The 15,754-nt window shown below is 49.5% G+C and overlaps 1 protein-coding gene across 1 annotated transcript; it reads right to left on the minus strand.

Moving 5' to 3' along the window:
• Window positions 1–624: 624 nt before the first annotated feature.
• Window positions 625–11,163, minus strand: LOC106575635 (C-X-C chemokine receptor type 1). Its single transcript, XM_014152244.2, has 2 exons — window positions 10,919–11,163; window positions 625–2,117 (listed from the first exon to the last, which is right to left on the minus strand). Exons 1-2 carry the CDS (start codon window positions 10,923–10,925, stop codon window positions 1,048–1,050), a joined length of 1,077 nt encoding a protein of 358 aa, XP_014007719.1. The 5' UTR covers window positions 10,926–11,163; the 3' UTR covers window positions 625–1,047.
• Window positions 11,164–15,754: the final 4,591 nt, after the last annotated feature.

Here is a 15,754-nt window from a genome sequence, read left to right on the forward strand (position 1 = left end):
CTTCCTTCCTTCCTTCCTTCCTTCCTTCCTTCCTTCCTTCCTTCCTTCCTTCCTTCCTTCCTTCCTTCCTTCCTTCCTTCCTTCCTTCCTTCCTTCCTTCCTTCCTTCCTTCCTTCCTTCCTTCCTTCCTTCTCTCTCACCACTCCCTATCCACATCATCCAAACAGAAGACAGGTCCAATATCATAACTGTGACATACTCTGGGCAGCTTTCAAATAGTAGTGACCTCATTATGGCTGTCTTCACCAGCTAGCTAATCAGGAGGCCTATGGTGTAGTCAGAGCTGGCATCCCCATTCAGACCCATGTAATGACTGCCCTCTGCTGGTGAATGGGGGTAAAAGTCATTTGGTAATAACAGACAGAACATATGGGTAATAAACCGGCGGTAGGGCCTTCTTAATACCAAACACTAGAAGGGAGCCAAATATAGCCTTTTGAACCATGTATGGTGAGATAGCTTGCCTGAGACCTAAAATACATCTGCTGGCCCCTGACTGGAAGGTAACTTCTGTTGTTTTTTTGACTCTGGAGTGTTGAAAGATTTGGAGTTGAGTTTATTGTGTCATTATTCCCTTTGAGGAAATGTGTCTTGTGTCTTATCAAGCAGCTTTGGACAAACAACAACAGCACAGGGTATTTATTACCTAATACAACAGACAACAGAGGGCATTATATACATGTACAGACGCCAGGGGCATTAGTATATGGAGGGACATTAAAGAACACATACATACAGGATCTGTGTCTGCAGCTGGATGGTGCCAGCACATATTCAATGTCAGGCAAGGAATGTTAGGCTACAATATGTTACAAAGGGACAATCTTATACTTTATTCAAAGCAGGGTTGGAGGTAATACCATTTCAATTCCAGTCAGTTCAGAAAGTGAACCAAACTCCAATTTAGATTTTAAAAATGTCCTCATTGAAAAGCATTGAAGAGAATTGGAATTGGAATTTTAGAGTACTTCCTGAATTGAGTGGAATTGAAATGGAAATGACCCCAACCCTGATTCAAAGTAATGTGGGAACAACCGGCCAGATCAATCATAACAGTCCATTCCCTTCTGAGGTCTGGGATGTGGACCTGCTAAATCGAGACGACGACCCCCTCTCTGGTCCCCGTGACTTCCTGACCAGGGCACCCAGGTTCCCCCTGAACTTCTCCCCCACGAAGGCATACAGCACTGGGTTAACAAAGCTGTGGACCAGGGCCAGGCTGTGGGTGACCTGGAGGGCCAGGTCCACCCTGTTCCTCTCAGCACAGTCGAAGCGCACCAGCCTGGCCCTCATCAGGGTGTCGGCCATCACCGTCATGTGGAACGGCGTCCAGCACAGGAGGAAGGCGAACACCACGGCAATGATGACCCGCATGGCCCTGTGCTTCTGGAAGCCGCTCGTCTGCAGCAACCGGGACACGGTGATGCTATAGCACGCCACCATAATTACTAGTGGGAGCAGGAACCCTAGGATGTGGCGTAGGCCGCGAGTAGCGAGCCTCCAGTGGGTGGCGCTGCCGAGGTCGAAGCGCTCAACACACCTCGTCGGACCACCGCTGGGGGGCGTGAAGGCTTCGTTGAAGAGGGCAGGGAGAGAGAGGGCGCCCCCCAGAGCCCAGATGAAGGTGCAGGCGTACCATCTGCAGGCCCTTCGGCGGCCCTTACGGGACTTGGCGGGGCGAACGATCACCAGGTAGCGGTCGACACTGATACACACCAGGAACAGGATGCTGGTGTAGAAGCTAGCCTCCATAACCAGGCTGAGGCACTTACACAGGAAGTCACCAAAGATCCAGCCGTGGAGCGTGTTAGCAGCCCAGAAGGGCAGGGTCAGAGCCAGCAGCCCGTCGGCTACAGTCAGGTGAAACAGGAAGACGTCGGATGGGGTCAGGGACTGTTGACTGAAGCCAATCACGAGACCCACAAGTAGGTTACCAGGAACAGCCAACAGGAAGATGGCGATGTGAAGGACACACAGGAATATGACGGCACTGGGACACAGGGGCTGAGCTGCACAGGACAATGTGTTATAGTTCAGGTCAAAGGAGGTGATGTTGGAGTAATAGGAGTCGTTGGTTGAATTGTAATCATAGTCCAGGACGTATGGTTGTTCTAGCTCTGTTGGAGATGGGGAAAACAGTAGTCAGTGTGGATCTTTTTATGATATGATCACTTACTCTTATACTGTTATTCTATCTAAACTTTTGTATAGAGTCAACAGATATTCTGTACATTTCTTTCTATAGATCTATCCATCCCATCCTCCATCCACCCAAACCCATCCATCCATCCACCCACCCACCCAAACCCATCCATCCATCCATCAACCCACCCAAACCCATCCATCCACAACCCACCCATCCATCCATCAACCCACCCAAACATATCCATCCATCCACCCACCCAAACCCACCCATCCATCCATCAACCCACCCAAACCCATCCATCCACCCACCCACCCAAACCCATCCATCCATCCACCCACCCACCCACCCAAACCCATCCATCCATCCACCCACCCACCCAAACCCATCCATCCATCCATCAACCCACCCAAACCCATCCATCCATCCATCCACCCACCCACCCAAACCCACCCATCCATCCATCAACCCACCCAAACCCATCCATCCATCCACCCACCCAAACCCATCCATCCATCCACCCACCCACCCACCCAAACCCATCCATCCATCCACCCACCCACCCAAACCCATCCATCCACCCACCCACCCACCCACCCATCCATCCATCCATCCGCCCACCCTCAAACCCATACCCATCCATCTATCTATCCATCCACCCACCCAAACCCACCCATCCACCCACCCAAACCCATCCATCCACCCACCCAAACCCACCCATCCATCCACCCAAACCCATCCATCCAACCACCCACCCAAACCCATCTATCCACCCACTCAAACCCACCCATCCTTCCACCCACCCACCCAAACCCATCCATCCATCCATCCACCCAAACCCATCCACCACCACCCACCCATACCCATCCATCCATCCATCACCACCCACCCAAACCCATCCATCCATCCTCACCCACCCAAACCCACCCATCCATCCATCACCACCCACCCACACACCCACCCAAACCCATCCATCCATCCACCCACCCACCCAAACCCATCCATCCATCCACCAACCCACCCAAACCCATCCATCCATCCATCCATCCACCCACCCACCCAAACCCACCCATCCATCCATCAACCCACCCAAACCCATCCATCCATCCACCCACCCAAACCCATCCATCCATCCACCCACCCACCCACCCAAACCCATCCATCCATCCACCCACCCACCCACCAAACCCATCCATCCACCCACCCACCCACCCACCCATCCATCCATCCATCCGCCCACCCTCAAACCCATACCCATCCATCTATCTATCTATCTATCCATCCACCCACCCAAACCCACCCATCCACCCACCCAAACCCATCCATCCACCCACCCAAACCCACCCATCCATCCACCCAAACCCATCCATCCAACCACCCACCCAAACCCATCTATCCACCCACTCAAACCCACCCATCCTTCCACCCACCCACCCAAACCCATCCATCCACCCATTCACCCAAACCCATCCATCCATCCACCCACTCATACCCATCCATCCATCCATCCACCCAAACCCATCCATCCACCCACTCAAACCTTCCATCCATCCACCCAAACCCATCCATCCACCCACTCAAGCCCATCCATCCATCCAAACCCATCCATCCACCCAAACCCATCCATTCCACCCAAACCCATCCATCCACCCACCCACCCAAACCCATCCATCCATCCATCAACCTACCCAAACCCATCCATCCATCCATCCACCCACCCACCCAAACCCACACATCCATCCATCAACCCACCCAAACCCATCCATCCACCCACCCAAACCCATCCATCCATCCAAGAAACCCATCCATCCATCCACCCACCCACCCAAACCCATCCATCCACCCACCCACCCACCCACCCATCCATCCATCCATCCATCCGCCCACCCTCAAACCCATACCCATCCATCTATCTATCTATCCATCCACCCACCCAAACCCACCCACCCATCCACCCACCCAAACCCATCCATCCACCCACCCAAACCCACCCATCCATCCACCCAAACCCATCCATCCAACCACCCACCCAAACCCATCTATCCACCCACTCAAACCCACCCATCCTTCCACCCACCCACCCAAACCCATCCATCCACCCATTCACCCAAACCCATCCATCCATCCATCCACCCACTCATACCCATCCATCCATCCATCCACCCAAACCCATCCATCCACCCACTCAAACCTTCCATCCATCCACCCAAACCCATCCATCCACCCACTCAAGCCCATCCATCCATCCAAACCCATCCATCCATCCATCCATCCATCCACCCAAACCCATCCATTCCACCCAAACCCATCCTTCATCCATCCAAACCCATCCATCTACCCAAACTCATCCATCAATCCACTCAAACCCATCCATCCAAACCCATCCCTTCATCCCTTCATCCACCCAAAGTCATCCATCCATCCATCCACCCACACCCATCCAACCATCAACCCAAACTCATCCATCCGCCAAAACTCATCCATCAATCCACCCAAACTCACCCATCCATCCACCCAAACCCATCCATCCACCCAAACTCATCCATCCATCCACCCAAACCCATCCATCCAAACCATTCCTTCATCATCAGGCGCCAACAGAGATGGCTGCCTCGCTTCGCGTTCCTAGGAAACTATGCAGTATTTTGTTTTTTTATGTGTTATTTCTTACAATGTTACCCCAGAAAATCTTAGGTTTTATTACATACAGTTGGGAGGAACTATTGGATAGAAGAGCAACGTCAACTCACCAACATTAAGACCAGGAATACGACTTTCCCAAAGCGGATCCTCTGTTTGGCCTACCACCCAGGACAATGGATGGGATCCCAGCCGGCGACCCAAAACAACGGTGCTGTAGAAGGGGCAGACGGAGCGGTCTTCTGGTCAGGCTCCGTAGACGGGCACATTGTGCACCGCTCCCGAGCATACTACTCGCCAATGTCCAGTCGCTTGACAACAAGGTAGACGAAATCCGAGCAAGGGTAGCATTCCAGAGAGACATCAGAGACTGTAACGTTCTTTGTTTCACGGAAACATGGCTCACTCGAGACACGCTATCTGAGTCGGTACAGCCACCTGGTTTCTTCACGCATCACGCCAACAGAAACAAGCATCTCTCTGGTAAGAAGAAGGGCGGGGGTGTATGCCTTATGATTAACGAGACGTGGTGTGATCATAACAACATACAGGAACTCAAGTCCTTTTGTTCACCTGACTTAGAATTCCTCACAATCAAATGCCGACCGCATTATCTACCAAGAGAATTCTCTTCGATCATAATCACAGTCGTGTATATTCCCCCCCAAGCAGACACATCGACGGCCCTGAAAGAACTTCATTCGACTCTATGTAAACTGGAAACCACATATCCTGAGGCTGCATTTATTGTAGCTGGGGATTTTAACAAGGCTAATCTGAAAACAAGGCTCCCCAAATTCTATCAGCATATCAATTGTGCTACCAGGGCTGGCAAAACCCTAGATCACTGTTATTCTAACTTTCACGACGCTTATAAGGCCCTCCCCCGCCCTCCCTTCGGAAAAGCTGACCACGACTCCATTTTGTTGCTCCCAGCCTATAGACAGAAACTAAAACAGGAAGCACCCTCACTCAGGTCTGTTCAACGCTGGTCCGACCAATCGGATTCCACGCTTCAAGACTGCTTCAATCACATGGACTGGGATATGTTCCGCATAACGTCGAACAACAACATTGACGAATACGCTGATTCGGTGAGCGAGTTTATTAGCAAGTGCATCGGTGATGTTGTACCCACAGCGTCTATTAAAACATTCCCCAACCAGAAACCGTGGATTGATGGCAGCATTCGGGCAAAACTGAAAGCACGAACCACTGCTTTTAATCAGGGCAAGGTGACCGGAAACATGACCGAATACAAACAGTGTAGCTATTCCCTCCGCAAGGCAATCAAACAAGCTAAGTGTCAGTATAGAGACAAAGTGGAGTCGCAATTCAACGGCTCAGACACGAGAGGTATGTGGCAGGGTCTACAGTCAATCACGGACTACAAAAGAAAAACCAGCCCCGTCACGGACCAGGATGTCTTTGCTCCCAGACAGACAAAACAACTTCTTTGCTCGCTTTGAGGACAATACAGTGCCACTGACACGGCCCGCTACCAAAACCTGCGGGCTCTCCTTCACTGTAGCCAATGTGAGTAAAACATTTAAACGTGTTAACCCTCGCAAGGCTGCAGGCCCAGACGGCATCCCCAGCCGCGTCCTCAGAGCATGCGCAGACCAGCTGGCTGGTGTGTTTACAGACATATTCAATCAATCCTTATCCCAGTCTTCTGTTCCCACATGCTTCAAGAGGGCCACCATTGTTCCTGTTCCCAAGAAAGCTAAGGTAACTGAGCTAAATGACTACCGCCCTGTAGCACTCACTTCCGTCATCATGAAGTGCTTTGAGACGAGTCAAGGACCATATCACCTCCACCCTACCTGACACCCTAGACCCACTCCAATTTGCTTACCACAGACGACGCAATCGCCATCACACTGCACACTGCCCTAACCCATCTGGACAAGAGGAATACCTATGTAAGAATGCTGTTCGTCGATTACAGCTCAGCATTTAACACCATAGTACCCTCCAAACTCGTCATTAAGCTTGAGACCCTGGGTCTCGACCCTGCCCTGTGCAACTGGGTCCTGGACTTTCTGACGGGCCGCCCCCAGGTGGTGAGGGTAGGTAACAACATCTCCACCCCGTTGATCCTCAACACTGGGTCCCCACAAGGGTGCGTTCTCAGCCCTCTCCTGTAATCCCTGTTCACCCACGACTGCGTGGCCATGCACGCCTCCAACTCAATCATCAAGTTTGCAGACGACACTACAGTGGTAGGCTTGATTACCAACAACGACAAGACGGCCTACAGGGAGGAGGTGAGGGCCCTCGGAGTGTGGTGTCAGGAAAATAACCTCACACTCAAAACAAAACAAAGGAGATGATCGTGGACTTCAGGAAACAGCAGAGGGAGCAGCCCCCATCTACATTGATGGGACAGTAGTGGAGAGGGTGGAAAGTTCCTCGGCGTACACATCACGGACAAACTGAAATGGTCCACCCACACAGACAGCGTGGTGAAGAAGTCGCAGCAGCGCCTCTTCAACCTCAGGAGGCTGAAGAAATTCGGCTTGTCACCAAAAACACTCACAAACTTTTACAGATGCACAATCGAGAGCATCCTGTCGGGCTGTATCACCGCCTTATACGGCTGCTCCGCCCTCAACCGTCAGGCTCTCCAGAGGGTAGTGAGGTCTGCACAACGCATCACCGGGTGTAAACTACCTGCCCTCCAGGACACCTACACCACCCAATGTCACAGGAAGGCCAAAAAGATCATCAAGGACAACAACCACCCGAGCCACTGCCTCTTCACCCCGCTATCATCCAGAAGGCGAGGTCAGTACAGGTGCATCAAAGCAGGGACCGAGAGACTGAAAAACAGCTTCTATCTCAAGGCCATCAGACTGTTAAACAGCCATCACTAACATTGAGTGGCTGCTGCAAACATACTGACTCAACTCTTGCCACTTTAATAATGGAAAAAATGATGTAATCAATTTATCACTAGCCACTTTATATAATGCTTACATACCCTACATTACTCATCTCATATGTATATACTGTACGCTATACCATCTACTGCATCTTGCCATCTTGATGTAATTAAATGTATCACTAGCCACTTTAAACAATGCCACTTTATATAATGTTTTCATACCCTACATTACTCATCTCATATGTATATACTGTACTCTATACCATCTACTGCATCTTGCCTATGCCGTTCGGGCATCACTCATTCATATATTTTTATGTACATATTTGTATTCATTCCTTTACACTTGGTTGTATAAGGTAGTTGTTGTGAAATTGTTAAGTTGAATTACTTGTTAAATATTACTGCATGGTCGGAACTAGAAGCACAAGCATTTCGCTACACTCGCATTAACATCTGCTAACCATGTGTATGTGACAAATACATTTGATTTGATTCATCCACCCGAACTCATTCATCCATCCACCCACACCCATCAATCCACCCGAACTCATCCATCCGCCCAAACTCATCCATCAATCCACCCAAACTCATCCATCTATCCACCCAAACCCATTCACCCACCCAAACTCATCCATCCACCCAAACCCATCCACCCAAACTAAGCCATCCATCCACCCACCCAAACCTATCCATCCATCTGCCCAAGCTCATCCATCCATCCACCCAAACCCATCCATCCATCCACCCATACTCATCCATCTACCCATCCAAACCCATCCATCCATCCACCCACCCAAATCCATCCACCGATCCATCGACTCAAACCCATCCATCCCAACCCATCCATCATCTACCAAACCCATCCATTGACCCACCCACCCATCCATCTATCCATCCACCAGAACCCATCCATCCATCCACCCACCCACCCACCCACTCAAACCCATCCATCCACCCAAACCTATCCATCCACCCACTCAAACCCATCCATCCATCCAAACCTATCCCTTCATCCATCCAAACTCATCCATCATCCACCCAAACCCATCCATCCATCCACCCAAACCCATCCATCCATCCATCCACCCAAACCCATCCCTTCATCCATTCATCCATCCACCCACCCAAACCCATCCATCCATCCACCCACCCAAACCCATCCATCCATCCACCCATCCAAACCCATCCAGCCATCTACCAAACCTATCCACCCATCCATCCACACAAACCCATCAATCCACCCAAACCCATCCACCCCTCTATCCACCCAAGCCCATCCATCCATCCACCCAAATTCATCCACCCAAACCCATCCACCCATCCATCAACCCAAACCCATCCATCCATCCATCCACCCAAACCCATCAATCAACCCAAACCAATCCACGAACCCATCCATACATCCACCCAAACCCATCCATCCATCCATCCATCCACCCAAACCCATCTACCCAAACTCATCTATCCACCCAAACACATCAATCCATCCACCCAAGCTCATCCATCCACCCAAACCCATCCATCCAAACCCATCCCTTCACCCATTCATCCACCCAAACCCATCCACCCCTCCATCCACCCAAGCCCATCCATCCATCCACTCAAATTCATCAACCCAAACCCATCCATCCATCCACCCAAACCCACCAATCCACCCAAACCCATCCACGCACCCATCCATACATCCACCTATACCCATCCATCCATCCACCCAAACCCATCCACCCAAACTCATCCATCCACCCAAACCCATCAATCCATCCACCTAAACTCATCCATCCATCCAACCAAACCCATCCATCCATCCAAACCCATCCCTTCATCCATTCATCCACCCAAACCCATCCATCCACCCACCAAAAACCATCCACCCATCCATCCACTCAAACCCATCCATCCACCCATCCATCCATCCACTCAAACCACTCCATCCATCCCAACCCATCTATCATCTACCAAACCCATCCACCCACCCATCCACTCAAACCCATCCACCCACCCAAACCCATCCACCCACTCATCCATCCATCCATCAATCCATCCACCAAAACCCATCTACCCACCCACTCAAACCCATCCATCCATCCACCCAAACCTATCCATCCACCCACTCAAACCCATCCAAACCTATCCCTTCATCTATCCAAACCCATCCATCATCCACCCAAACCCATCAATCCACCCAAACCATCCCTTCATCCACCCAAACTCATCCATCCATCCACCCAAACCCATCCATCATCCAAACCCATCCATCCACCCAAACCCATACCTTCATCCATTCATTCATCCATCCATCCACCCACACAAACCCATCCATCCACCCACCCAAACCCATCCATCCACCCATCCAAACCCATCCAGCCATCTACCAAACCTATCCACCCATCCATCCATCCATCCATCCACCCAAACCCGTCCATCCATGCAAGCACATCCACCCATCCATCCATCCATCCATCCACTCAAACCCATCCATCCATCCATTCAAACCCATTCATCCAGCCATCCATCCATCCATATACCCACCCAAACCCATCAATCCACTCAAACCCATCCACCCATTCATTCATCCATCCATACACCCAAACCATCCATCTATCCATCCACCCAAACCATCCCTTCATCCATTCATTCATCCATCCATCCACCCACACAAACCCATCTATCCACCCACCCAAACCCATCCATCCACCCATCCAAACCCATCCAGCCATCTACCAAACCTATCCACCCATCCATCCATCCATCCACCCAAACCCATCCATCCATGCAAGCACATCCACCTATCCATCCATCCATCCATCCATCCACTCAAACCCATCCATCCATCCATTCAAACCCATTCATCCAGCCATCCATCCATATATCCACCCAAACCCATCCACCCATTCATTCATCCATCCATACACCCAAACCATCCATCCATCTATCTATCTATCCATCCACCCAAACCCATACACCCACCCACCCATACACCACCCACCCACCCATCCATCCATCCACCCAAACCCATCCTCTATCCATCCACCCAAACCCATCCATCTATCCACCCAAACCCATCCATCCACCCAAACCCATCCACCCAAACCCATCCATCCACCCACACATCCATCCATCTATCCACCCAAACCCATCCATCCATCCACCCACCCAAACCCATCCATCCACCCACCCACCCACCCAAATCCATCCCTCCATCCAAATTTCATGAGTATTCTACAAACTATATAGGTTCTCACCTGTCATCTTTGCATCCAGCTCTATGATAATGAAGAGGGAATTGCCACTGTTTTGAAGACATCCCAGCTGGGATGGAAGTGTCAAGACATCCTGTTTTGTGTCACTGCACGTGAGTCATTTGTCAGCCTCAAATTCTGCCTCCTCAATGATCAGAAATGAAAGTCATACACTCCACTTTTTCATTGAATTATCAAAAAGATAAGTTTTACAGCAGTTTGGAACTTTTTAGCCAGTTACTTTTTCTGTCAGCTGTTGGTGGATCTGAGAGCACATTACTAAATATATTACGGTAAGATAGAGACAGACAGAGAAAGACTAGCCTTTAACTTCTGATGCTCTTGTCTTTGAGACATCTTCACTTAAAGACATCCTCCAGTGATTTTTGAACTTTTACTGTTTTTAAAGCAATATCCCAAGTATAAACACAGTCAAATACACACACTAAAGGGTACAAAAATATGCTTTAAGCAAAATAGTGTTTTATAGGCTGCAAACTTCAAGGAGTTGGTCTGATGAGAATGTGTTATGCCATCCTCATGACATGTGACATGCCTGGACCATCTATTTAGGTGTGCCTTTTGTTAAGTAAATCAGGTGTTAAATGAGATGAAAATGAGACTGGAGTACCACTTTAAGATGAGCACCAATGGGACTAATAGTTACACACACGTTAGTCCAGTACAACCGCGGCTATGATCCATTGCTTCTCGGCTTGGCCTAACATGTCACGCCCTGATCTGTTTCAGCTGTCCTTGTGCTTGTCTCCACCCCCTTTATACCTGTGTTTTCTGTCTCTCTGTGCCAGTTCGTCTTGTTTGTTCAAACCAACCAGCATTTTGTGTCTCAGCTCCTGCTTTTTCCAGTTTCTCTTTTCTCGCCCTCCTGGTTTTGACCCTTGCCTGTCCTGACTCCGAGCACGCCTGCCTGACCACTCTGCCTGCCCCTGCCAACCTGTACCTTTGCCCCTCTCTGGATTACTGAACTCTGCCTGACCCTGAGCCTGCCTGCCGTCCTGTACCTTTGCTCCTACTATGGATTATCGACCCCTGCCTGCCTTGACCTGTCGTTTGCCTGCCCCTGTTGTTACATTAAACATTGTTACTTCACACAGTCTGCACTTGGGTCTTACCTTAATACATGATATAACCAAACAAAATATTCACCAGAGAACATTTCAACTACTTCCTAAACAAGTACCTGGGGCTGCGAACTACCACCTGTACAGAGAAAATTCCCCTCAGCCACAAAGTGGCAATAAATGTGGGCATTCACACACACACAAACACACAAACGATCACAAATAAACAAGACATTGAGTTTGTCAGTAAGTGATATCTATTGTTAAGGTGTCAGAGAATAATGGTAATCTTGGGTAGAGCTGCTGTGGGATGAGAGGGTCTACATGTCTGTCATTAACATCCCTGTGACCTACATTACACCATGTCAAGGTCCTGTCCACTAAGTGTCACTTACGTGATATGCTCAAATTGCATGCACGTCAATTACTGTCATATTGCAGAAGACACTGGGGTCTTTGGTCAGTGTTGCAAACTCTTTGTACAGGGAAGGATGTGAGGTAAGATGGCTGGGTACCTTACAACATTATGCTCCTCAGGTCCGTCAAGTGTAAAGCTTCTTAGAATGTGGAAATATTTTGTTCTCAAGCAATGAGCGCACACAAAAAAGTAAACAAGAATATTTCAGATATCAATGGTCAACAAACACATTTGCGACAACAATATATCTTCAATTGATAAAATACATGCCATGATCTTGGTGATACTGTGTATCTTGTTTAAAATACAACTCCCTAGTTGTTCAGAAACATAGTCAGTTACCAAGAGAACTTTGGCTAGAGTGTTCTGCACTGCCTCTTTTCCCCTTTACTCTACAAAGCATTCTATGAGTTTCACTATCTGAGAGGGCACTGCCCTGAGTACATTATGATGTATGTTTTTGGCCAGGCCAAGTTGTCACCCTATCATCTTCCTATTTGTCAAATACACACACACACACACACACACACACACACACACACACACACACACACACACACACACACACACACACACACACACACACACACACACACACACACACACCATTGTCGTGTCTTTGGCATCATTAAAACTGAAGACTCATTTATCAAATAACTCTCTGTAATTATTATTACGCGATTAAACTGATTAATCGTGTAACTGTAATTAACTAGGAAGTCGGGGCACCAAGGAAAATATTCAGATTACAAAGTTATATCTGATCAATTAGTCTTCTGATTAATGACGTATTCTTTACCTCACGTCAGTCTCATTCCAAACTTCGTAAATTGTTGGTTATCTGCACGAACCCAGTCTTCACTATGATTCATCCATAAATCAATTGTCTTAAAATCCTTTATTTACTAACTAAGTAATTCACAGAAATGCATAACAAACAGTAGATATGGTTACAAGGAAATCATAGGGGAATGTGCCCTAGTGGGCTACCTTACAACTCATAGTGAAGACTGGGTTGATGAGGGGGAGTGGCAGCAGGCTCTTCACTTTATAAGCTACTTGTAATGAATCCCGCTTCCTGAGTCTGTTTTCTGCCTGAGCTGACTGTTTTCTGTTTTGGAGTCTGTTTTCTGAGGTTCCTGAATGCACCCTGTCTGGTTGCCAGGTGACGAAGCTAGGCGGGAGATCTATCGATTACCCGCACCTGCATCTCATCAGCCATCTGCACACCTGGTCCTGATCATCACCTCTTCTCTTCATAAGCTCTGACCTGACATCCATTCCCTGCTGGATCGTTAGCAATGAACAGTATGTTGTGTCAGCGTATCAGCCTCAAGTCACTAGAGTTAGTTTTGTTGTTCTGTACTTTTTACCAGTTACTCACCTCCGTTTACTCTGTCTACAGTCATTCTCCCGGAACATTCACCCCCCCCCCTCCGCTGCCGCTCCGTCTCCTGGATTATTCTGCTTTCACCTTGACTCTGTAAATAAATACTCACCTTCATTTTACTCACCTTGTCCTGGTCGGCTTCTGGGTTCTGCTTTAGAGAATCGTGACACTACTCCCTTGGATTCCCCTCCGGACCTGCTTACCCTGTCCCAACCCCTCTCGCTCCAGCCTCAGCCTCCGCACTTGGTTTCCTGCAACCCACCCGAGCTTCCCCTGGCCTGCACTCCATCTTCCCCCGTGTTTAAATAAATACCTTGGTTACTTCATCCCAGTCCCCTTGTCTGAGTCTGCTCTTGGGGTCCACTCTGCGTAAAACTAATGCCCTGTCTGTCTCAGTGGCTCAAGGAATCCATTATCAAAGGACAATATAGCAGTAAAGAATTGTTTTGAGAACAAAAATAAACTGACCTGTTTGATAGGTGGCTATCCCAAAATAGAGGCTGTTCACAAACAAATTACAGTTCAAATATGCATGTTTGACAGACAGCTACTGCTTGAGAGGAATTCCCTACAGTCTCTGACTTGGATACTCTCATGCAAAAGTGGTAAGAAGCTTCTTGAAGTGTAGCCTACCAGTCTAGGAGGTAATGGTCCATACGGGGTAATGGGTCCCTTTCCCCTGCTGTGCTAAAACACAGGCCCGTGGTGCAGCGGTCTAAGGCACTGCATAGCGGGGCTAGAGGCGTTACTACAGAACCGGGTTCGTTCCCGGGCTGTGCCACAACCGGCCGGGAGTCCAATAGGATGGCGCACAACTGGCCCAACGTCGTGTGGGTGAGGGGAGGGTTTGGCCGGTGGGGCTGTACTTGGCTCATCGTGCCCTAGTGACTCCTTGTGGTGGGCCGGGTACCTGCAGGCTGACCCCGGTCCCCAGTTGAACAGTGTTTCCTCCGACACATTGGTGCAGCTGGCTTCCGGGTTAAGCTGGCGGGTGTTAAGGAGCGCGGTTAGGCGGGTCATGTTTCGGAGGATACATTCGCCTCTCCCGAGCATGTTGGGGAGTTGCAGCGATGAGACAAGATCAAAATTGGGGAGAATACAAATAAATAACACATAGGCCCTAATCCAAGGACTATGTATATATTATCTAATCCCTAACCAGGAGAATAAAGGGAACTGAAAGCAGTTAACACCTACAACAGATTGTAATCCCTGGATGGTTCCCCTCTCTCCACTAGGATTCTCTGCCTCTGACCCTATTACAGGGACTGAGTCACTGACTTATTAGTGCTCTTTCATGCCGTCCCTAGGAGGGGTGCGTCACTTGAGTGGGTTGAGTCACTGACCTGATCTTCCTGTCTGGGTTGGCGCCCCCTTCGGGTTCGTGCCGTGGAGGAGATCTTCGTGGGCTATACTCAGCCTTGTCTCAGTGTAGTAAGTTGGTGGTTTGCGGATATCCCTCTAGTGGTGTAGGGACTGTGCTTTGGCAAAGTGGATGGGGTTATATCCTGCCTGGTTGGCACAGTCTGGGGGTATCGTCGGACGGGGCCACAGTATCTCCCGACCCCTCCTCTCTCAGCCTCCAGTATCTATGCTGCAATAGTTTATGTGTCGGGGGCTAGGGTCAGTCTGTTATATCTGGTGTAATTCTCTTGTCTTATCCGGTGTCCTGTGTGAATTTAAGTATGCTCCCTATAATTCTCTATCTCTCCCTCTCCCTCCCCTCCCCTCCCGGAGGACCCGAGCCCTAGGAACATGCATCAGGACTACCTGGCCTGATGACTCCTTGCTGTCCCCAGTCCACCTGGTCGTGCTGCTGCTCCAGTTTCAACTGTTCTGCCTGCGGCTATGGAACCCTGACCTTTTCACTGGACGTGCTACCTTGTCCCGGACCTGCTGTTTTCTAACTCTCTCTCTCTCTCTCTCTCTCTCTATAGCACCTGCTGTCT

This window comes from Salmo salar, chromosome ssa17 (assembly GCF_905237065.1).
Source record: "Salmo salar chromosome ssa17, Ssal_v3.1, whole genome shotgun sequence".
NCBI classification, from domain to species: Eukaryota; Metazoa; Chordata; class Actinopteri; order Salmoniformes; family Salmonidae; genus Salmo; species Salmo salar.